A 25,662-nucleotide genomic window follows, 5' to 3' on the forward strand; every position below is an offset into this window, starting at 1 on the left:
GAGCACTGTACTAAGCGCTTGGGAAGTACAAGTTGGCAACATATAGAGACAGTACCTACCCAACAGTGGGCTCACAGTCTAAAAGCGGGGGGGCACTGTTCTAAGCACTGCGGAGATACAAGGTGATCAGGTTGTCCCACGGGGGGCTCACAGTCTTAATCCCCATTTTACAGATGGGGTAACTGAGGCCCAGAGAAGTGAAATGACTTGCCCAAAGTCACACAGCTGACAAGTGGCGGAACAGGGATTTGAACCCGTGACCTCTGACTCCAAAGCCCAGGCTCTTTCCACGGAGCCACGCTGCTTCTCTGAAGCAGCAGAAGCAGTGTGCTGAGTGGCTAGAGCATCGGCCCCGGGAGTCAGAAGGACCTGAGTTCTAATCCTGCCTCTTTCACTGGTCCGACAGGTGACCTTGGGCGGTTACTTCTGGTGCTTCGATTACCTCAAAATGGGGGTTAAGATTGGAAGCCCCATGCGGGACATAGACTGTGTCCAACCTGCTTAACTTGTGTCTACCCCAGTGTTTAGTATAGTGCCTGCTCACAGTGAGCACTTAACAAATACAATAAGCGCTTAGTACAGTGCTCTGCACACAGTAAGCACTCAATAAATATGATTGAATGAATGAATAAAAATAACCGAAAAACAGGCCTGGCCGGCTGCAGATTCAGCAACCAAACAGCCACTTCATTCAGTCGTATTTATTGAGTGCTTACCGCTTAGAGAACACTGTTCTAAGCACTTGGGAGATTATAATATAATATAATAATATAATATAATATAATATAATATAATATAATATAATATAATATAATATAATATAACATAATAATACAATACAATACAATACAATATAATATATAATATAATACAATACAATATAAAATATAATATAATATAATGTAATATATAATATAATATAATATAATATAATATAATATACAATACAATATAATATAATAATAAACAGACACATTCCCTGCCCACAGTGAGCTTAAAGTCTAGTGGGGGAGACTGACATTAATAATGATAAGTAAATGACAGATGTGGTCCGACGTGAGAAGCAGCGTGGCTTAGTGGAAAGAGCCCGGGCTTTGGAGTCAGAGGTCGTGGGTTCAAATCCTGGCTCCGCCGATTGTCAGCTGTGTGACTTTGGGCAAGTCACTGAAGTTCTCTGTGCCTTAGTTCCCTCATCTGTAAAATGGGGATTAGGACTGTGAGCCCCCCGTGGGACAACCTGATCGCCTTGTAACCTCCCCAGCGCTTAGAACAGTGCTTTGCACATAGTAAGCGCTTAACAAATGCTATTATTATTATTATTATTATCATTATTACCCCAGCGCTTAGAACAGTGCTTGGTACACAGTAAGTGCTTAGTAAATACCATAATAATTAAGTGCTGTGGGACTGGGAGGGGGGAATGAATGAAGGGAGCAAGTCAGGACGATGCAGAAGGGAGAGGGAGAAGAGGGAAGGAGGGCTTAGTCAGGAAAGGCCTCTTGGAGGAGATGTGACTGGAAGCCCATTGTGGGCAGGGATTGTCTCTCTTTGTTGCTGAATTGTACTTTCCAAGCGCTTAGTACAGTGCTCTGCACACAGTAAGCGCTCAGTAAATATGATTGAATAGAACGAATAAGACTTTGAAGTGGGGGAGAGTCGCTGTCTGTCGGATTTGAGGAGGGAGGGCGTTCTAGGATGGAGGCAGGACGTGGGCGAGATCGGCTAGATGGAGGTACAGTGAGAAGGTTGGCATTTGCAGAGTGGAGCCCGTCCCCTCGAAACCCCAGACCCCACCGTGCTGGATGCTACAGCTCTGAGGGTTGGGGGGGTGGGGGAGACCCCGGGGGGCAGACCCTCCCCACAGCAGAAGAGGATAATAATAATAATAATAATAATAATGGCATTTACTGTCTTTTAGACTGTGAGCCCACTGTTGGGTAGGGACTGTCTCTATATGTTGCCAATTTGTACTTCCCAAGCGCTTAGTACAGTGCTCTGCACACAGTAAGTGCTCAATAAATACGATTGATGATGATAAGCGCTTACTATGTGCAAGGCACTGTTCTAAGCGCTGGGGAGGTTACAAGGTGATCAGGTTGTCCCACGGTGGGGGGCTCACAGTCTTCATCCTTAGGAGGCCTTCCCAGACTGAGCCCCTTCCCTCCACTCCCCCTCGTCCCCCTCTCCATCCCCCCATCTTACCTCCTTCCCTTCCCCATAGCACCTGTATATATGTATATATGGTTGTACATATTTATTACTCTATTTATTTATTTATTTATTTATTTTACTTGTACATTTCTATCCTATTTTATTTTGTTGGTATGTTTGGTTCTGTTCTCTGTCTCCCCCTTTTAGACTGTGAGCCCACTGTTGGGTAGGGACTGTCTCTATGTGTTGCCAATTTGTACTTCCCAAGCGCTTAGTACAGTGCTCTGCACATAGTAAGCGCTCAATAAATACGATTGATTGATTGATTGATTGATTGATTGATCCCCGTTTTACAGATGAGGGAACTGAGGCCCAGAGAAGCTAAGTGACTTGAGGATCCCCGGGCCCACCTGCAAGGGAAAAGACCCCAGTCACTTACAGGGTAACGTGCTCAGAACTCAGCCCGGCGAACGCGTTCCTGCCGACAGTCCGGATGTGGAGGTTGTCTTGGATGTCCCTGGGAGAGGCAGAGCAGAGAGGAGGGTGGCGGGGGGCGAGGAGGGGACGGCACTTCGGGGGTGGGAAACTGGCCCAGTGTCCGGAAATCGAGGGGATGGAGAATGGTTTGAGGCCCCAGCCCTGTGGATTGCTGGAATAGGCCTAGTATCATCGTCATCATCATCATCATCATCATCAATCGTATTTATTGAGCGCTTACTGTGTGCAGAGCACTGGACTAAGCGCTTGGGAAGTACAAGTTGGCAACATCTAGAGACAGTCCCTACCCAACAGTGGGCTCACAGTCTAAAAGGGGGAGACAAAACCAAACATACTAACAAAATAAAATCATCATCATCATCAATCGTATTTATTGAGCGCTTACTATGTGCAGAGCACTGTACTAAGCGCTTGGGAAGTACAAATTGGCAACATCTAGAGACAGTCCCTACCCAACAGTGGGCTCACAGTCTAAAAGGGGGAGACAGAGAACAAAACCAAACATACTAACAAAATAAAATCAATAGAATAGATATGTACAAGTAAAATAAATAAATAAATAAATAGAGTAATAAATATGTACAAACATATATACATATATTGAGTGCTTACTGTGTGCAGATCACTGTTCTAATCAATCAATCAATCAATCGTATTTATTGAGCGCTTACTGTGTGCAAAGCACTGTACTAAGTGCTTGGGAAGTCCAAGTTGGCAACATATAGAGACAGTCCCTACCCAACAGTGGGCTCACAGTCTAAAAGGGGGAGACAGAGAACAAAACCAAACATACTAACAAAATAAAATAAATAGAATAGATATGTCCAAGTAAAATAAATAAATAGAGTAATAAATCTGTACAAACATATATCCATATATACAGGTGCTGTGGGGAAGGGAAGGAGGTAAGATGGGGGGGATGGAGAGGAGGACGAGGGGGAGAGGAAGGAAGGGGCTGAGTGTGGGAAGGCCTCCTGGAGGAGGTGAGCTCTCAGTAGGGCCTTGAAGGGAGGAAGAGAGCTAGCTTGGCGGAGGGGCAGAGGGATTGGGGGCATTTCAGGCCCGGGGGAGGACGTGGGCCGGGGGTCGATGGCGGGACGGGTGAGAACGAGGCCTAACGGTGAGGAGATTAGCGGCGGAGGAGCGGAGGGTGCGGGCTGGGCTGGAGAAGGGGAGAAGGGAGGTGAGGTAGGAGGGGGCGAGGTGATGGTACAATTTGGAACTTAATAATAATAATAATGATGGCATTTATTAAGCGCTTACTATGTGCAAAGCACTGTTCTAAGCACTGGGGAGGTTACAAGGCGATCGGGTTGTCCCACGTGGGGCTCACAGTCTTCATCCCCTTTTTACAGATGAGGTAACTGAGGCCCAGAGACCGTGAGCCCGCTGTTGGGTAGGGACCGTCTCTATTTGTTGCAAACTTGTATTTCCCAAGCGCTTAGTACTGTGCTCTGCACACAGTAAGCGCTCAATAAATACGATTGAATGAATGAGTAATAATAATAATAATTTTGGTATTTGTTAAGTGCTTACTATGTGTAAAGCACTGTTCTAAGCGCTGGGGAGGCTACAAAGTGATCAGATTGTCCCATGTGGGGCTCACGATCTTCACCCCCATTTGACAGACGAGGGAACCGAGGCCCAGAGAAGTGAAGCGACTTGCCCAAAGTCACACAGCTGACAAGTGGCAGAGCCGGGATTTGAACCCATGAACTTGCTCCCTGTAGGGGTCCAGGGTCAGCCAGGATATTCCCCGTTTCCCAAGAAGCAGCGTGGCTCAGTGGGAAAGAGCCCGGGCTTTGGAGTCAGAGGTCATGAGTTCAAATCCCGGCTCAGCCAATTAGCTGTGTGACTTTGGGCAAGTCACTTAACTTCTCTGGGCCTCAGTTACCTCATCTGGAAAATGGGAATGAAAACTGTGAGCCCCCCTGTGGGACAACCTGATCATCTTGTAACCTCTCCAGCGCTTAGAACAGTGCTTTGCACAGAGTAAGCGCTTAATAAATGCCATTATTATTATTAAAGGGGGCCGAGATTTTTGGGGGGAGAGAGGGCAGGCTTCAAAGAACCAACAGGCCAGAAGGCGGCTATTTTGGTGTCTCTTCAGCCCCTGTCTGGAGCCGCACAGGTCCTCCCGAACCCGGAGCTTGGCACTAACGGCCCGAGAATAATAATAATAATTTTGGTATTTGTTAAGTGCTTACTATGTGCAAAGCACTGTTCTAAGCGCTGGGGAGGATACAAGGTTATCAGGTTGCCCCATGTGGGGCTCACAATCTTAATCCCCATTTTCCAGATGAGGTCACCGAGGCCCAGAGAAGTGAAGTGACTTGCCCAGAGTCACACAGCTGACGATTGGCGGAGCCGGGATTTGAACCCATGACCTCTGACTCCAAAGCCCGGGCTCTTTCCACCGAGCCAGAGGTCAGCGTTGCCGGGGTCCACATCCGCGAAGGGAGCTCAACCCAGGTGAGATTCCAGCTCCTTCCCTGCAGGAAGAGGAAGAGGAGGAGGAAGAGGAGGCCCTAGCTAGTCTATCCAACGTAGGGCCCACAGGGGCGAAGCTGGCAGGCTCAATCCTGGCTGGGCAGTAAGAGCCCGGGCTTTGGAGTCAGAGGTCGTGGGTTCAAGTCCTGGCTCCGTCACTTGTCAGCTGGGTGACTTTGGGCAAGTCACTTCACTTCTCTGGGCCTCAGTACCTCATCTGGAAAATGGGGATTAAAATGGGACAACCTGATCACCTTGTAACCTCCCCAGTGCTTAAAACTGTGCTTTGCACATAGTAAGCCATTAATAAATGCCATTATTATTATTATTATTTTTATTCATTCAGTCAGTCAGTCAATCGTATTTATTGAGCGCTTACTGCATGCAGAGCACTGTACTAAGTGCTTGGGAAGCACAAGTTGGCAACATCTTGAGACGGTCCCTACCCAACAGCGGGCTCACAGTCTAGAAGGGGGAGACAGACAACAAAACAAAACATATTAACAAAATAAAATATATAGAAAAAATATGTACAAATAAAATAAATACGTACAATCAATCAATCAATTGTATTTATTGAGCGCTTACTGTGTGCAGAGCACTGTACTAAGCGCTTGGGATAGGCCAATTTGGCAACATCTAGAGACGGTCCCTACCCAACAGCGGGCTCACAGTCTAGAAGGGGGAGACAGAGAACAGAACAAAACATACTAACAAAATAAAATAAATAGAATAGATATGTACAAGTAAAATAAATAAATAAATAGAGTAATAAATACGTACAAACGTATATATGTATATACAAATATATACATATTTACAAACATATATATATATATATATATATACAGGTGCTGTGGGGAGGGGAAGGAGGTAAGGCAGGGGGGATGGGGAGAGGAAGGAGGGAGCTCAGTCTGGGATGGCCTATTATTGAGCGCTTACCATGTGCAGGGCGCTATACTGAGCACTTGGGAGAGGACAATTCGACAATATAATAATAATAATAATAATGGCATTTATTAAGCACTTACTATGTGCAAAGCACTGTTCTAAGCTCTGGGGAGGTTACAAGGTGATCAGATTGTCCCACATGGGGCTCACAGTCTTCATCCCCATTTTACAGGAGGAAGGAGGGAGCTCAGTCTGGGATGGCCTATTATTGAGCACTTACCATGTGCAGGGCGCTATACTAAGCACTTGGGAGAGGACAATCTGACAATATAATAATAATAATAATAATAATAATAATAGCATTTATTAAGTGCTTACTATGTGCAAAGCACTGTTCTAAGCACTGGGGAGGTTACAAGGTGATCAGATTGTCCCACGGGGGGCTCACAGTCTTCATCCCCATTTTACAGATTTTACAGTTGTTGCCAACTTGTACTTCCCAACTTGTGCATCCCCATTTTACAGATTTTACAGTTGTTGCCAACTTGTACTTTCCACGCGCTTAGTCCAGTGCTCTGCACACAGTAAGCGCTCAATAAACACGATTGACTGATTTACAGACGAGCTAACTGAGGCCCAGAGAATAATAATAATAATAAAAATGGCATTTGTTAAGCGCTGACTATGGGCAAAGCACTGTTCTAAGTGCTGGGGAGGTTACAAGGTGATCAGGTTGTCCCACGTGGGGCTCATAGTCTTCATCCCCATTTTACAGATGAGCTGAGGCCCAGAGAATAATAATAATAAAAATCATGGCATTTGTTAAGCGCTTACTATGGGCAAAGCACTGTTCTAAGAGCCGGGGAGGTTACAACGTGATCAGGTTGTCCCACGTGGGGCTCACAGTCTTCATCCCCATTTTACAGATGAGGTAACTGAGGCCCAGAGAATAATAATGATAATAATGATAACGGACACCTCTCTCGCCCACGATGGGCTGACGGTCTAGAGGGGCTGAGTCCCGGGTGGGCGCCCGGAGACCCCGCGGGGGCAAGGGGAGGTGGGAAGAGCTCTGAGGCAAACCTTACAGCAGCACGGGCTGGGGGGAACGGATCCTGTGAAAAGTAGGCAGAAGTCGGAGCCCCGTGTTGGTTATTAACCTGGAGATGGAGAGGGGGTGACGGGATTGCCAGGGGAAGGAGAGAGAGAAAGAGAGAACCATGTTCAGTGCTGGCGTGCCTCATCCCCAAACTGGGGGCCCAATCAACAAATCATCATCATCATCATCAATCGTATTTATTGAGCGCTTACTGTGTGCAGAGCATTGTACGAAGCGCTTGGGAAGTCCAAGTTGGCAACATATAGAGACGGTCCCTACCCAACAGTGGGCTCACAGTCTCGAAGGGGGAGACAGACAACAAAACAAAACATATTAACAAAGTTAAATAAGTAGAATAGATATGGACAAGCAAAATAAATAAATAAATAGAGTAATCAATATCATCATCGTCCTCATCATCAATCGTATTTATTGATGATACGAGAGAGATGATACGATACGAGATGATACGAGAGAGAGATGAGCATATAGAGACAGTCCCTACCCAACAGTGGGCTCACAGTCTGAAAGGGGGAGACAGAGAACAAAACCAAACGTAGTAACAAAATAAAATAAATAGAATAGATATGTACAAGTAAAATAAATAAATAAATAAATAGAGTAATTAATATCATCATCATCATCATCAATCGTACTTATTGAGCGCTTACTGTGTGCACAGCACTGTACAAAGCGCTTGGGAAGTCCAAGTTGGCAACATCGAGAGACAGTCCCTACCCAACAGCGGGCTCACAGTCTAAAAGGGGGAGACAGAGAACAAAACCAAACATAGTAACAAAATAAAATAAATAGATATGTACAAGTAAAATAAATAAATAAATAGAGTAATAAATATCATCATCATCATCATCAATCATATTTATTGAGCGCTTACTGTGTGCAGAGCACTGTACTAAGCGCTTGGGAAGTACAAGTTGGCAACATATAGAGACAGTCCCTACCCAGCAGTGGGCTCACAGTCTAAAAGGGGGAGACAGAGAACAAAACCAAACATCCTAACAAAATAAAATAAATAGAATAGATATGGACAAGTAAAATAAATAAATAAATAAATAGAGTAGTAAATATCATCATCATCATCATCATCAATCGTATTTATTGAGCGCTTACTGTGTGCAGAGCACTGTACGAAGCGCTTGGGAAGTCCAAGTTGGCAACATGTAGAGACAGTCCCTACCCAGCAGTGGGCTCACAGTCTAAACGGGGGAGACAGAGAACAAAACCAAACATACTAACAAAAGGAAATAAATAGAATAGATATGGACAAGTAAAATAAATAAATAAATTAATAGAGTAATAAATCTGTACAAACATATATACATATATGCAGGTGCTGTGGGGAAGGGAAGGAGGTAAGATGGGGGGGATGGAGAGGGGGACGAGGGGGAGAGGAAGGAAGGGGCTCAGTCTGGGAAGGCCTCCTGGAGGAGGTGAGCTCTCAGTAGGGCCTTGAAGGGATTAATCCCTCCAAGTTTTAATCCCCATTTTACAGATGAGGTAACAGGCGCAGAGAAGTGAAGTGACTAGAATCTGTACAAATGCCTGACCCCTGACCCCGGGTATTATTATTATTATTATCATTATTATTATTATTATTATTAGTTCAGGACCTTGCACTCAGCCCTCCTCTGCCCCTCCACCCCCTTCCTCCCAACCCCCAAAGGGTCTGGAAATGTCACTCACAGGTAGCGGAGGCTCGGGAGAGTCTGGAAGGCCTTCGGGTCGATGCGGACGAGTTTGTTGGCTTTCTCTATTCTTCTGCAAGGGAGGGAAAATGGCCCAGAGTTCATTCGTTCATTCATTCAATCCTATTTATTGAGCGCTTACTGTGTGCACTGTACTGAGCGCTTGGGAAGTCCAAGTCGGCAGCATCTAGAGACGGTCCCTACCCAAAAGCGGGCTCGCTGTCAAGAGTTGGGGAGGTTGGAGGAGGTGTGATTTCTTAGAGAAGCAACGTGGCCTGGCGGGAAGACCTGGGGCTTCGGAGTCAGAGGATGTGGATTCGAATCCCGCCACGCGTCTGCTGTGTGACCTGGGGCAAGTCACTTCGCTTCCCTGGGCCTCAGTTCCCTCCTCTGGAAAATGGGGATTAAGACCGTGAGCCCCACGTGGGACAACCTGATTCACTTGTAGTCACCCCAGTGATTAGAATGGTGCTTGACACAAAATAAAATAAATAGAATAAATACGTACAAGTAAAATAGAGTAATAAATACGTACAGACATATTTGTAAGCGCTTAACAAATAGAATAAATATGTACAAATAAAATTTGAACCCATGACCTCCGACTCCAGAGCCCGAGCTCTTTCCACTGAGCCACGCTGCTTCCCTAATAGGTCCGTATCTGTATAGATCTGTAATTTTTTATGTATTTATATTAACGTCTGTCTCCCCCTCTAGACCGTGAGCTTGTTGTGGGCAGGGTTGTGTCCGTTTGTTATTATATTGTACTCTCCCAAGCGCTTAGTACAGTGCTCTGCACACGGTGGGCGCTCAGTAAATACGATTGAATGAATGAATGAGTGAATGAATGGATGAATTCACCCTCCCTCCCATCCCCACAGCACAGAGGTATGTACCTGTATAGATCTGTAATTTATTTATGTATTTATCATCATCATCAATCGTATTTATTGAGCGCTTACTATGTGCAGAGCACTGTACTAAGTGCTTGGGAAGTACAAATTGGCAACATATAGAGACAGTCCCTACCCAACAGTGGGCTCACAGTCTAATTTATATTAACGTCTGTCTCCCCCTCAAGACCGTGAGCTCGTTGTGGGCCGGGTTGTGTCCGTTTGTTATATTGTACTCTCCGAAGCGCTTAGTACAGTGCTCTGCACACGGTGGGCGCTCAGTAAATACGATTGAATGAATGAATGAGTGAATGAATGGATGAATTCACCCTCCCTCCCATCCCCACAGCACAGAGGTATGCACCTGTATAGATCTGTAATTTATTTATGTATTTATCATCATCATCAATCGTATTTATTGAGCGCTTACTATGTGCAGAGCACTGTACTAAGCACTTGGGAAGTACAGATTGGCAACATCTGGAGACAGTCCCTACCCAACAGTGGGCTCACAGTCTAATTTATATTAACGTCTGTCTCTCCCTCTAGACCGTGAGCTCGTTGTGGGCCGGGTTGTGTCCGTTTGTTATATTGTACTCTCCCAAGCGCTTAGTACAGTGCTCTGCACACAGTAAGCGCTCAATAAATACGAATGAATGAATGAATACGTACAAGCATAATTGTAAGTGCTTAACAAATACCACCGTTATTATTATTATTTCTTGTTCCCGTTGGGTAGGGACCGTCTCTCTAGGTTGCCAACTTCATCATCATCAATCGTATCTATTGAGCGCTTACTATGTGCAGAGCACTGTACTAAGCGCTTGGGAAGTACAAATTGGCAACATGTAGAGACAGTCCCTACCCAACAGTGGGTTCACAGTCTAAAACGTGTACTTCCCAAGCGTTTAGTACAGTGCTCTGCACACAGTAAGCGCTCAATAAATACGATTGAATAATACGATTGGCCACCGACCCACCCAGGGGGCAACCTGTTAGGGGGGACAATCCGAGGGTGGGAGGAAGGGGAAGAGGAGGGAAGGGGAGGGTCCCTGATGGGACTCCAGAGGAGAAGCCCTGAGCCCCTTTCCCCAGCTGTGGATCATCATCATCATCATCAATCGTATTTATTGAGCGCTTACTATGTGCAGAGCACTGTACTAAGCGCTTGGGAAGTACAAATTGGCAACATATAGAGACAGTCCCTACCCAACAGGGGGCTCACAGTCTAAAAGGGGATGGATCTGGGATGGAAGGACCAGTTGCCCCCATTTTTTAAAAAATGGTATTTGTTAAGCGCTTACTATGTGCAAAGCACTGTTCTAAGCGTTGGGGGGATACAAGGTGATCAGATTGTCCCACGGGGGGCTCACAGTCTTCATCCCCATTTTCCCGATGAGGGAACTGAGGCCCAGAGAAGTGAAGTGACTTGACCAAAGTCACGCAGCTGACAAGTGGTGGAGCTGGGATTCGAACCCACGACCTCTGACTCCAAAGCCCGGGCTCTTTCCCCAGTGGGGGCTGGAGGGGGTGGAAGGGGAAGGAGAGGCCAACACACCTCCCGTACTGGGAGAACTGGGAGAAATGGGAGAAGCAGCATGGTGTGATGGATTGTGAGCCCGCTGTTGGGTAGGGACCGTCTCTATATGTTGCCAACTTGTGCTTCCCAAGCGCTTAGTACAGTGCTCTGCACACAGTAAGTGCTCAATAAATACGATTGATTGATTGATTGATTGATTGAAGCCGGGGCTGGGAGTCAGAAAGTCATAGGTTTTAATCCCAGCTCCACCGCTTGTCTGCTGTGTGACTTGGGGCAAGTCACTTCACTTCTCTGGGCCTCAGTTCCCTCATGATGATGATGATGATGGCATTTATTGAGCGCTTACTATGTGCAAAGCACTGTTCTAAGCGCTGGGGAGGTTACAAGGTGATCAGGTTGTCCCACGGGGGGCTCACGGTCTTAATCCCCATTTTACGGATGAGGGAACTGAGGCCCAGAGAAGTGAAGTGACTTGCCCAAGGTCCCACAGCTGACAATTGGCAGAGCCTGGATTTGAACCCATGATCTCTGACTCCAAAGCCCGGGCTCTTTTCCACGGAGCCACGCTGCTTCTGTCAGATGGGGATTGTGACTGTGAGCCCCATGTGGGACAGGGACTGTGTCCTACCTGATTTGCTCGTATCCACCCCAGCGCTTAGTACAGTGCCTAGCATATAGCAAACGCTTAACAAATGCAGCGTGGCTCAGTGGAAAGAGCACGGGCTTTGGAGTCAGAGGTCATGAGTTCAAGTCCCGGCGCCGCCACATGTCTGCTGTGTGACCTTGGGCAAGTCACTTAACTTCTCTGAGCCTCAGTTATGTCATCTGTAAAATGGGGATTAAGACTGTGAGCCCCACGTGGGACAACTTGATCACCCTGTATCTCCCCTCAGCGCTTAGAACAGTGCTCTGCACATAGTAAGCGCTTAACAAATGCCATTATTATTACTATTAATTCATCAATCGTATTTATTGAGCGCTTACTGTGTGCAGAGCACTGTACTAAGCGCTCAGCACTGTACTAAGTACAGTATTAAATGTATTACATGTATTAAATGCATGAGAAGCAGCGTGGCTTAGTGGAAAGAGCACCATTTTGGGAGTCAGAGGACGTGGGTTCTAATCCCGGCTCCGCCACTTGTCTGCTGTGTGATCTTGGGCAAGCTACTTAACCTCTCTGAGCCTCAGTTAACTCGTCTGTAAAATGGGGATTAAGATTGTGAGCCCCACGTGGGACAACCTGGTTACCTTAGAACAGTGCTTGGCGCATCGTAAGCGCTTAACAAATGCCATCATTATTAAATGCTGTTATTATTACTATTATTATTACACCTCCCATACTGGAAGAACTGAGAGAACATGTCTACACCTCTTTTCATTCAATAATTCATTGTCGTATTTACTGAGCACTTACTGTGCGCAGAGTACTGTACTAAGCACCTTGGGAAAGTACAATACAACAATAAACAGCGCTCGACGCGGAATAGAACCGTTCTTGGCACATAGTAAGTGCTTACCTCCTTCCCTTCCCCAAAGCACCTGTATATATGTATATATGTTTGTACATATTTATTACTCTATATTTTTATTTATTTTACTTGTACATATCTATTCTATTTATTTAATTTTGTTAGTATGATTTTGTTCTCTGTCTCCCCCTTTTAGACTGTGGGCCCACTGTTGGGTAGGGACTGTCTCTATATGTTGCCAACTTGTACTTCCCAAGCGCTTAGTACAGTGCTCTGCACACAGTAAGCGCTCAATAAATACGACTGATTGATTGATTGATAACATGTACTGCTATTTTTTTTTCTTCCCTCTCGACTGTGAGCTCATTGTGGGCAGGGAAAGTCACTGTTTATTGCTGTCTTGTACTTTCCCAAGCACTTAGTACAGTGATCTGCACAGAGTAAGCGCTTAATATGATTGAATGAATGAATAAATAGTGACATTCCCTGCCCACAGCGAGCTTACAGTCCTCCTCCAGGCCAGGAGAGCCAAGGGAAAGTATCTCTCATGCTGGGAGAACTGAGAGAACTTGTCTAGACGCCCCCCTATGTGGGGAGAACCAGGGGACCGTATCTTCCCCGCATCTTCCAGGCTGGGAGATCCGGGAGAACATATCTGGTAATAATAAATGTGGTATTTGTTAAGCGCTTACTATGTGCCAGGCCATATACTAAGCGCTGGGGTGGATACAAGCAAATTGGGTTGGACACAATCCCTGTCCCACGTGGGGCTCAACATCTCGATCGCACTTTCCCACCCCCATGTCGGGAGAATGGGGGAAATGTATCTAGAGTATGGAAGGCGTGATAATAATAGCCATGATAATGGCATTTATTAATAATGGTATTTGTTAAGCGCCTTACTATGTGCCAAGCAGCGTTCTAGAGAAGCAGCGTGGCTCAGTGGAAAGAGCCCGGGCTTGGGAGTCAGAGGTCAATCAATCAATCAATCAATCAATCGTATGTATTGAGCGCTTACTGTGTGCAGAGCCCCGTACTAAGCGCTTGGGAAGTCCAAGTTGGCAACATAGAGAGACGGTCCCTAACCAACAGTGGGCTCACAGTCTGAAAGGGGGAGACAGAGAACAAAACCAAACATACTAACAAAAGAAAATAAATAGAATAGATTTGTACAAGTAAAATAAATAGAGTAATAAATATGTACAAACATATATACACATATATAGGTGCTGTGGGGCAGGGAAGGAGGTAAGATGGGGGATGGAGAGGGGGAGGTCGTGGGTTTAAATCCAGCCTCCGCTACTTATAATAATAATAATAATAATGATAGCATTTATTAAGCGCTTACTATGTGCAAAGCACTGTTCTAAGCGCCGGGGAGGTTACAAGGTGATCAGGTGGTCCCACGGAGGGCTCACAGTCTTCACCCCCATTTTCCAGATGAGGTCACTGAGGCCCAGAGAAGTGAAGTGACTCGCCCAAAGTCACACAGCTGACAACTGGCGGAGACGAGATTTGAACCCGCGACCTCTGACTCCAGAGCCCGGGCTCTTTCCACTGCGCCACGCTGCACTTGTCAGCTGTGTGACTCTGGGCGAGTCCCTTCACTTCTCTGGGCCTCAGTTCCCTCATCGGTAAAACGGGGATGAAGACCGTGAGGCCCAAGTGGGACAACCTGATCCCCTTGTATCCTCCCCGGCGCTTAGAACAGAGTGCTCTACACATAGTAAGCGTTTATTTATTTATTTTACTTGTACCTATCTATTCTATTTATTTTCTTTTGTTAGTATGTTTGGTTTTGTTCTCTGTCTCCCCCTTCTAGACTGTGAACCCACTATTGGGTAAGGACCGTCTCTATATGCTGCCAGCTTGTACTTCCCAAGCGCTTAGTACAGTGCTCGGCACACGGTAAGCGCTCAATAAATACGATTGAATGAATGAATGAATAAATACATTTGATTGATTGATTGATTGATAACAGATTCTAGACTACGAGCCCGCTGTTGGGTAGGGACCGTCTCTATATGTTGCCAACTTGTAATTCCTGGCACATAGTGAGCGATTAACAGATGCCGCAATGATCATTCTCATTATTATTACCGTGACTATTATTCTTATCGCTGTTATTATGATTGTTATTCATTCAATCGTATTTATTGAGCGCTTACTGTGTGCATCTTAGTACAGATGCCATCACTATTACCATCACTACAACGCCAGAGTGGCTCAGTGGAAAGAGCCCGGGCTTTGGAGTCAGAGGTCATGGGTTCAAATCCCGGCTCCGCCAATTGTCAGCTGGGTGACTTTGGGCAAGTCACTTCACTTCTCTGTGCCTCAGTTCTCTCGTCTGGAAAATGGGGATGAAGACTGTGAGCCCCCCGTGGGACAACCTGAACATCTTGTAACCTCCCCAGCGCTTAGAACAGTGCTTTGCACATAGTAAGCGCTTAATAAATTCCATTATTATTCACCTGTATATATGTATATATGTTTGTACATATTTATTACTCTATTTATTTATTTTACTTGTACATATCTATTCTATTTATTTTATTTTGTTAATATGTTTGGTTTTGTTCTCTGTCTCCCCCTTCAAGACTGTGAGCCCACTGTTGGGTAGGGACTGTCTCTAGATGTTGCCAACTTGGACTTCCCAAGCGCTTAGTCCAGTGCTCTGCACACAGTAAGCGCTCAATAAATACGATTGATTGATTGATTGATTGATTGATTATTAGGTATCTCCACAAAAAGGGAAAAGGGGAGATGTGTCTACACCTCCCCACATTGGGAGGACCGGGGGAGGTGTATACAGCCCCCTCCCGATGCCTGGAGGATTGGGGCGACGTGTCTACACCTTCCGGGCCTGGGAGAAGGTGTTAAGACCCCCGGCCCACTTTCTCGGGGTGGGGGGCAGGGGGGTCCCGTCCGGTCACTCACATCTCCATCAGCCTGGGCAGGTTGGAGAAGACGTTGGCTTCGATGGTCTCCAGGGCGTCGTTCTGAGAGATCTCTCTGAGGAGACGGGAGAAAAGAGAAGCAGCGGGGCTTAGTGGAAAGGGCCCGGGCTTTGGAGTCACAGGTCACGGGTTCAAATCCCGGCTCCGCCACTTGTCAGCTGGGCGGCTTTGGGCAAGTCACTTCTCTGGGCCTCAGTGACCTCATCTGGAAAATGGGGATGATGACTGCGAGCCCCCCGTGGGACAACCTGATCACCTTGTAACCTCCCCAGTGCTTAGAACAGTGCTTGGCACATAGTAAGCGCTTAATAAATGCCATAATTATTATTATTATTAAAAGAGCCAGAAGAGCCAAGTGACTTGCCCAAGGTCACACAGCAGACGCCTGGCGGAGGCGGGATTGGAATCCACAACCTGAGGAGACAGGAGAAAAGAGCCAAGAGGCTGGGGAAGGGGAGAAGGGGAGCCACCCCAAGAACTCAGGCGGCGGGAAGGGCAGATCTCCACCAGTGGCAGCTCCCTGTGGGCAGGGACTGCGTCTTAAGCGTCTCTAGTCCTTCCTCAGATGCCCAGTAATAATAATAATAATAATAATAATGGCATTTATTAAGCGCTTACTATATACAAAGCACTGTTCTAAATGCTGGGGAAGTTACAAGGTGATCAGGTTGTCCCACAGGGGCTCACAGTCTTAATCCCCATTTTTTACAGATGAGGTAACAGAGGCCCAGAGAAGTCAAGCGATTCGCCCAAAGTCACACAGCTGACAATTGGCAGAGCCGGGATTTGAACCCATGACCTCTGACTCCAAAGTCCAGGCTCTTTCCACTGAGCCACGCTGCAGTACGGTGCACTTCACCCAGGGGTGCTCAGCACAGCGCACAGTGCCCAGGAGGTGCTCAGTACAGAACACTGTACCCAGGGGGAGCCCAGTACGGTGCACTGTAACGGGGCGCCCAGTACAGTCAGTGGTATTTATTGAGCGCTTACTGCATGCAGGGCCCGTCTGAGCACTTGGGAGAGTACAAAATAACAATATAATCAATCAATCAATCAATCGTATTTATTGAGCGCTTACTGTGTGCAGAGCACTGTACTAAGCGCTTGGGAAGTACAAGTTGGCAATATATAGAGACAGTCCCTACCCAACAGTGGGCTCACAGTCTAAAAGGGGGAGAGAGGAGACACCTTCCCTGCCCACAACTGCCCCCAGAGGTGCTCAGTACAGAGCACGGGCCTGGGGTTCAGAAGGGCCCAGGCTCTAATCCCGGCTCCGCCACTTGTCTGCTGTGTGCCTTGGGCAAATCACTTCACTTCCTCCGTGCCTCATTTTCCTCATCTGTAAAATGGGGACGAAGACCGTGAGCCCCATGGGGGACAGGGATTGTGCCCAACCCGATTTGCTCGTCTCCACCCCAGCGCTTAGACCAGTGCCTGGCACATAGTAAGCGATTAGCAGATGCCGTAATTACCATTTTCATTATTATTACCGTGACTATTATCCTTATCACTGTCATTATTATGATTGTTAGTCATTCAATCGTATTTATTGAGCGCTTACTGTGTGCCAAGCACTGTACTAAGCGCTTGGGAAGTACAAGTTGGCAACATCTAGAGATGGTCCCTACCCGACAGTGGGCTCACAGTCTAGAATCTGATATCAATCAATCAGTCAATCAATCAATTGTATTCATTCATTCATTCAATTGTATTTATTGAGCGCTTACTGTGTGCAAAGCACTGTACTAAGCGCTTGGGAAGTACAAGTTGGCAACATATAGAGATGGTCGCTACCCAACAGTGGGCTCACAGTCTAGAATCTGTTATCAATCAATCAATCAATCGTATTTATTCATTCATTCATTCAATCGTATTTATTGAGCGCTTACTGTGTGCAGAGCACTGTACTAAGCGCTTGGCAAGTACAAGTTGGCAACATATAGAGACGGTACCTACCCAACAGTGGGCTCACAGTCTAGAAGGGGGCCTGGCTCGTAGTAAGCACTTAACAAAGATCATTAAAATAAATCATTGCCTGGCCCAAATAAGCGTTTATTCATTCATTCATTCATTCAATCCTATTTATTGAGCGCTTGCTGTGTGCCGAGCACTGGACTAAGCGCTTGGGAAGTACAAGTTGGCAACATATATATATGTTTAAACAAATGCCTTTAAAAATAAATAGCATGGATGAATACATGGACCACCTCGCGTTGGCGGTCAACAGACCCCCAAAGTGACCAGGTCACTGCTGTGTCTTGACCAGGGGTCAGTCACTCATTCATTCAATCGTATTTATTGAGCGCTTACTGTGTGCAGAGCACTGGACTAAGCGCTTGGGAAGTACAAGTTGGCAACATATGCACATATATATATATATATATATATATATATTTATATTTAAACAAATGCCTCTAAAAATAAATAGCATGGACGAATACATGGACCACCTCGTGTTGGCGGTCAACAGACCCCCAAAGTGACCAGGTCACTGCTGTGTCTTGACCAGGGGTCGGTCACTCATTCATTCAATCGTACTTATTGAGCGCTTACTGTGTGCCGAGCACTGTATATATGTATATATGTTTGTACATATTTATTACTCTATTTATTTATTTATTTTACTTGTCCATATCTATTCTATTGATTTTATTTTGTTAGTAGGTTTGGTTTTGTTCTCTGTCTCCCCCTTTTAGACTGTGAGCCCACTGTTGGGTAGGGACCGTCTCCATATGTTGCCAATCCGTACTTCCCAAGTGCTTAGTACAGTGCTCTGCACATAGTAAGCGCTCAATAAATACGATTGATGATGATGATGATGATTTTGTTAGTACGTTTGGTTTTGTTCTCTGTCTCCTCCTTTTAGACTGTGAGCCCGCTGTTGGGTAGGGACTGTCTCTATGTGTTGCCAGCTTGTACTTCCCAAGCGCTTAGTACAGTGCTCTGCACATAGTAAGCGCTCAATAAATACGATTGATGACGATGATGATGATGGACTAAGCACTAAGCGGTCCCAAACCAAATGCCCCGCGGGGTGGGGATGAATACCTACATTTTCACCAGGGAGTTCAGTCCCGAGAAGGCGCCTCTCTGAATAACCCTCAGCTTGGTGAGCACAAATCTCCTGAAATCACAGAGGAAACAGAGGCAGGGGGATGGAAAATTGGGCAGAGTTATCCCCTCCCAACCCCCTTCCCCCCACCCCACCGGCGTCTAGTTCATTCTTTTAGACCGTGAGCCCACTGTTGGGTAGGGACCGTCTCTATATGTTGCCAACTTGGACTTCCCAAGCGCTCAGTACAGTGCTCTGCACACAGTAATCGCTCAATAAATACGATTGATTGATTGATTCAGGGCCGGCATCCCCTGGGAAAGAAGAAGCAGCGTGGCTCAGTGGAAAGAACCCGGGCTTTGGCTTCAGAGGTCACGGGTTCAAATCCCGGCGATTGTCAGGCAAGTCACTTCACTTCTCTTAAGTCACGTCTCTGGGCCTCAGTTCCCTCATCTGGAAAATGGGGATGAGGACTGTGAGCCCCCCGTGGGACCACCTGATTGCCTTGTAACCTCCCCAGCGCTTAGGACAGTGCTTGGCACAGCGTAAGCCCTTCATAAATGCCATCGTCATTATTATTAAGTCACGTCCCTGGGCCTCAGTTCCCTCATCTGGAAAATGGGGATGAAGACTGTGAGCCCCTCGTGGGACCACCTGATCACCTTGTAACCTCCCCAGCGCTTAGAACAGTGCTTGGCACATAGTAAGCGCTTAATCAATCAATCGTATTTATTGAGCACTTACTGTGTGCAGAGCACTGTACTAAGCACTTGGGAAGTACAAGTTGGCAACATATAGAGACAGTCCCTACCCAACAGTGGGTTCACAGTCTAAAAGATAATAATAATAATGGCATTTATTAAGCGCTTACTATGTGCATATAGAGACGGTCCCTACCCAACAACAGGCTCACAGTCTATTCCACCATCGCAGCCGGTCGCGGGCTAGCTTGAATCTACCCCAGCGCTTAGTACAGTGCCTGGCACATGGTAAGCGCTTCATAGGGAAGCAGCGTGGCTCAGTGGAAAGAGCCCGGGCTTTGGAGTCGGAGGTCATGGGTTCAAATCCCGGCTCCGCCACTTGTCAGCTGGGTGACTCTGGGCAAGTCACTTCACTTCTCCGGGCCTCAGTTACCTCATCTGTAAAATGGGGATTAAGACTGCGAGCCCCCTGTGGGACAATCTGATCACCTTGTAACCTCCCCAGTGCCTAGAACAGTGCTTTGCACATAGTAAGTGCTTAATAAATGCCATTATTATTACAAGCAGCATTAAAAAAAACCCAGGAAATCAAACGGTCAGTCAGTAGTGTTTATTTTATTTTTTTTATGGTATTCGTTAAGCACACAATAAATGCCATTATTATTACAAGCACCATTAAAAAAAACCCAGGAAATCAAACGGTCAATCTGTCAGTGGTGTTTATTTTATTTTTATTTTTTTATGGTGTTCGTTAAGCACTTACTATGTGCGTAGCACTGTTCTAAGTGCTGGGGGGATATAAGGTGATCAGGTTGTCCCATGTAGGGCTCACAGTATTCATCCCCATTTTACAGATGAGGGAACAGAGGCCCGGAGAAGTGAAGTGACTTGCCCAAAGTCACACCGCTGACATGTGGCGGAGCCAGGATTAGAACCCGTGACCTCCGACTCCAAAGCCCGGGCTCTTTCCACTGAGCCAGGCTGCTTTATCGAGCGCTTACTGTGTGCCGAGCACTGTGCTAAGCGCTTGAGAGAGGCCAATACAACAGAGTTGCTAGACAAATTCCCTGCCTCAGTTCCCTCATGATGATGATGATGATGATGATGATGATGATGGCATTTATTAAGCGCTTACTCTGTGCAAAGCACTGTTCTAAGCGCTGGGGAGGTTACAAGGTGATCAGGTTGTCCCACGAGGGGCTCCCAGTCTTCAGCCCCATTTTCCAGATGAGGGAACTGAGGCATGGAGAAGTGAAGTGACCTGCCCAAAGTCACCCAGCTGACAAGTGGCGGAGCCGGGATTAGAACCCGTGACCTCCGACTCCAAAGCCCGGGCTCTTTCCACTGAGCCAGGCTGCTTTATTGAGCGCTTACTGTGTGCAGAGCACTGTGCTAAGCGCTTGAGAGAGGCCAATACAGCAGAGTTGCTAGACAGATTCCCTGCCCACGGGGAGCTTGCGGTCCAGAGGGGAAACTGAGCCAGCCTGTGGAAGGGCTGACCGAGTTGGGCACCGTACTTCAATCTGACCCTCAGTGGGACTGACTGAATGTCCACCGTGTGTGACACCCTGTGCTAAGCACTGGGGAGAGAGCGAGATTGTCAACTCCACGAGGGCAGGAATCCTGTCTACTTACTTTAAAGTGCTTTCCCAAGTGTTTAATAATAATAATAATAATGGCATTTATTAATCAATCAATCAATCAATCGTATTTACTGAGCGCTTACCTTGTGCAGAGCACTGGACTGAGCGCTTGGGAAGTACAAGTTGGCACCATATAGAAGCGGTCCCTACCCAACAGCGGGCTCACAGTCTTAAAGAGGGAGACAGAGAACAAAACCAAACATACTAACAAAATAAAATAAATAGAATAGATATGTAATAAAATAAATAGAATAGATATGTAATAAAATAAATAGAATAGATATGTAATAAAATAAATAGAATAGATGTTAAGCGCTTACTATGTGCAAAGCACTGTTCTAAACATTGGGGCAAAGTGATCAGGTTGTCCCACAGGGGGCTCACCGTCTTCATCCCCATTTCACAGATGTCGTAACTGAGGCCCGGAGAAGTGAAGCCTACTAATAATAATAATGTTGGTATTTGTTAAGCGCTTACTATGTGCAAAGCACTGTTCTAAGCGCTGGGGGGAATACAAGGAGATGAGATTGTCCCACATGGGGCTCACAGTCTTCATCCCCATTTTCCAGATGAGGGAACTGAGGCCCAGAGAAGTGAAGTGACTTGCCCAAGGTCACACAGCAGACATGTGGGGGAGGTGGGATTCGAACCCATGACCTCTGACTCCCAAGCCCGCGCTCTTTCCACTGAGCCACGCTGCTTCTCACTAGACTGTGAGCCTGTTGTTGGGTAGGGACCGCCTCTATATGTTGCCAACTTGGACTTCCCAAGCGCTTAGTACAGTGCTCTGCATACAGTAAGCGCTCAATAAATATGATTGAATGAATGAATGAAGCGACTTGCCCAAAGCCACACAGCTGACAAGAGGCGGGGCTGGGATTCGAACCCATGACCCCTGACTCCAAAGCCCGGGCTCTTTCCACTGAGCCACGCTGCTTCTCAGTGCTCTGCACATGGTTAGAGCTCAGTGAACACCGCTGAGTGATTCATTCATCCGATCGTATTTATTGAGCGCTTACTTTGTGCAGCGCACTGTGCTAAACGCTTCACACTTAAGGTACCCATTCCCTGCCCTCGGGGGGCTTACGTCTAACCTTTCATCGGGCCCTTTCTGGTACGTGATCATCATCATCAATCGTATTTATTGAGCGCTTACTGTGTGCAGAGCACTGTACTAAGCGCTTGGGAAGTACAAATTGGCAACATATAGAGACAGTCCCTACCCAACAGTGGGCTCACAGTCTAAAACCCTCAGGGTGCACAGTTGCTTCTGGGGTACTAACAGGGCCTTATGCCGGGTTCTAATTCCGGCTCTGCCCTCGGTCTGCTGTGTGACCTTGGATAAGTCACTGCCCCTGTGGGGGCGGCGGGGAGGCCCGGCGGGGAAGGGGTTGGGCGGTGGTGTGAGGGAGCCGTGGGAATCGGCCGGAGCGTCAATCCTCCCACGAAATATCCCCGGTGACCTTGAGATGTTACAGGCTCTGTGCTGCCTTCACCGCCGGCTTGGCGGGGATGGAGTGATAATAATAATAATAATAATAATGGTATTTATTAAGCGCTTACTATGTGCAAAGCACTGTTCTAAGCGTTGGAGAGGTGCCAGGGGGAAGGAAGAGAAGGGAAGAGGGAGGCCTGAGCATATATACATCCACCCACCCCTACTATTCTCGGCCTTTTTCTGGACATTCGAGGTTTTTTTACGGTATTCCTAAGCACTTAATAATAATAATGGCATTTATTCATTCATTCATTCATTCAATCGTATCTATTAAGCGCTTACTATGTGCAAAGCACTGTTCTAAGCGCTGGAGAGGTGCCAGGGGGAAGGAAGAGAAGGGAAGAGGGAGGCCTGAGCATATGTACATCCACCCCCACACACTTTTCTCGGCCTTTTTCTGGACATTCGAGGTTTTTTTACGGTATTCCTAAGCACTTAATAATAATAATAATAATAATGGTGTTTATTCATTCATTCATTCATTCAGTCGTATTTATTAAGCGCTTACTATGTGCAAAGAACTGTTCTAAGCTCTGGAGAGGTGCCAGGGGGAAGGGAGAGAAGGGAAGAGGGAGGCCTGAGCATATGTACATCCACCCACTCACACTTTTCTCGGCCTTTTTCCAGACATTCGAGGGTTTTTTACGGTATTCCTAAGCACTTAATAATAACAATAATAATAATGGCATTTATTTATTCATTCATTCATTCAATCGCATCTATTAAGCGCTTACTATGTGCAAAGCACTGTTCTAAGCGCTGGAGAGGTGCCAGGGGGAAGGAAGAGAAGGGAAGAGGGAGGCCTGAGCATATGTACATCCACTCACACACGCTTTTCTCGGCCTTTTTCCGGACATTCGAGGTTTTTTTACGGTATTCCTAAGCACTTAATAATAATAATAATAATAATGGCATTTATTCATTCATTCATTCATTCAATCGTATTTCTTAAGCGCTTACTATGTGCAAAGAACTGTTCTAAGCTCTGGAGAGGTACCGGGGGAAGGAAGAGAAGGGAAGAGGGAGGCCTGAGCATATATACATCCACCCACCCCCACTTTTCTCGGCCTTTTTCCTGACATTCGAGGTTTTTTTTTTACGGTATTCCTAAGCACTTAATAATAATAATAATAATGGCATTTATTTATTCATTCATTCATTCAATCGTATTTATTAAGCGCTTACTATGTGCAAAGAACTGTTCTAAGCGCTGGAGAGGTGCCAGGGGGAAGGGAGAGAAGGGAAGAGGGAGGCCTGAGCATATATACATCCACCCCCACACACTTTTCTCGGCCTTTTTCCGGACATTCGAGGTTTTTTTTACGGTATTCCTAAGCACTTAATAATAATAATGGCATTTATTCATTCATTCAATCGTACTTATTGAGCGCTTACTATGTGCAAAGCACTGTTCTAAGCGCTGGAGAGGTGCCAGGGGGAGGGAAGAGAAGGGAAGAGGGAGGCCTGAGCATATGTACATCCACCCACACACACTTTTCTCGGTCTTTTTCCGGACATTCGAGGGTTTTTTACGGTATTCCTAAGCACTTAATAATAATAATAATAATAATAATGGCATTTATTCATTCATTCATTCATTCAATCGTATTTATTAAGCGCTTACTATGTGCAAAGCACTGTTCTAAGAGCTGGAGAGGTGCCAGGGGGAAGGAAGAGAAGGGAAGAGGGAGGCCTGAGCATATGTACATCCACCCCCACATACTTTTCTCGGCCTTTTTCCGGACATTCGAGGGTTTTTTTATGGTATTCCTAAGCACTTAATAATAATAATAATGGCATTTATTCATTCATTCAATCGTATTTATTAAGCGCTTACTATGTGCAAAGCACTGTTCCAAGTGCTGGAGAGGTGCCAGGGGGAAGGGAGAGAAGGGAAGAGGAAGGCCTGAGCATATGTACATCCACCCACACACACTTTTCTCGGCCTTTTTCCGGACATTCGAGGGTTTTTTACGGTATTCCTAAGCACTTAATAATAATAATAATAATAATGGCATTTATTCATTCATTCATTCATTCAATTGTATCTATTAAGCGCTTACTATGTGCAAAGCACTGTTCTAAGCGCTGGAGAGGTGCCAGGGGGAAGGGAGAGAAGGGAAGAGGGAGGCCTGAGCATATGTACATCCACCCACACACATTTTTCTTGGCCTTTTTCCGGACATTCGAGGTTTTTTTACGGTATTCCTAAGCACTTAATAATAACAATAATAATAATGGCATTTATTTATTCATTCATTCATTCAATCGTATTTATTAAGCGCTTACTATGTGCAAAGAACTGTTCTAAGCGCTGGAGAGGTGCCAGGGGGAAGGAAGAGAAGGGAAGAGGGAGGCCTGAGCATATATACATCCACCCCCACACACTTTTCTCGGCCTTTTTCCGGACATTCGAGGTTTTTTTTTTACGGTATTCCTAAGCACTTAATAATAATAATAATAATGGCATTTATTCATTCATTCATTCATTCGTTCAATCGTATTTATTAAGTGCTTACTATGTGCAAAGAACTGTTCTAAGCTCTGGAGAGGTGCCGGGGGAAGGAAGAGAAGGGAAGAGGGAGGGCTGAGCATATATACATCCACCCACCCCCACTTTTCTCGGCCTTTTTCTGGACATTCGAGGTTTTTTTTACGGTATTCCTAAGCACTTAATAATAATAATAATAATAATGGCGTTTATTCATTCATTCATTCATTCAATCGTATTTATTAAGCGCTTACTATGTGCAAAGAACTGTTCTAAGCGCTGGAGAGGTGCCAGGGGGAAGGAAGAGAAGGGAAGAGGGAGGCCTGAGCATATATACATCCACCCCCACACACTTTTCTCGGCCTTTTTCCGGACATTCGAGGTTTTTTTTTACGGTATTCCTAAGCACTTAATAATAATAATAATAATAATGGCATTTATTCATTCATTCAATCGTATCTATTAAGCGCTTACGATGTGCAAAGCACTGTTCTAAGCGCTGAAGAGGTGCCAGGGGGAAGGAAGAGAAGGGAAGAGGGAGGCCTGAGCATATGTACATCCACCCCCACACACTTTTCTCGGC

The 25,662-nt window shown here is 46.0% G+C and overlaps 1 protein-coding gene across 1 annotated transcript in view; it reads right to left on the reverse strand.

Annotated features, from left to right (window-relative positions):
• LOC119932295 (follicle-stimulating hormone receptor-like) overlaps nucleotides 1-25,662 on the reverse strand; it is a 37,673-nt gene that overhangs the window by 9,310 nt on the left and 2,701 nt on the right. Inside the window, exons 2-6 of the mRNA XM_038751401.1 lie at nucleotides 18,747-18,818; nucleotides 15,675-15,749; nucleotides 8,834-8,908; nucleotides 7,119-7,190; nucleotides 2,591-2,668 (exon numbers count right to left, since the gene is read on the reverse strand). Coding sequence (XP_038607329.1) covers nucleotides 2,591-2,668; nucleotides 7,119-7,190; nucleotides 8,834-8,908; nucleotides 15,675-15,749; nucleotides 18,747-18,818 — 372 coding nt within the window. The remainder of the gene's footprint in view (nucleotides 1-2,590; nucleotides 2,669-7,118; nucleotides 7,191-8,833; nucleotides 8,909-15,674; nucleotides 15,750-18,746; nucleotides 18,819-25,662) is intronic.

Source organism: Tachyglossus aculeatus, chromosome 9 (genome assembly GCF_015852505.1).
Source record: "Tachyglossus aculeatus isolate mTacAcu1 chromosome 9, mTacAcu1.pri, whole genome shotgun sequence".
NCBI classification, from domain to species: domain Eukaryota; kingdom Metazoa; phylum Chordata; class Mammalia; order Monotremata; family Tachyglossidae; genus Tachyglossus; species Tachyglossus aculeatus.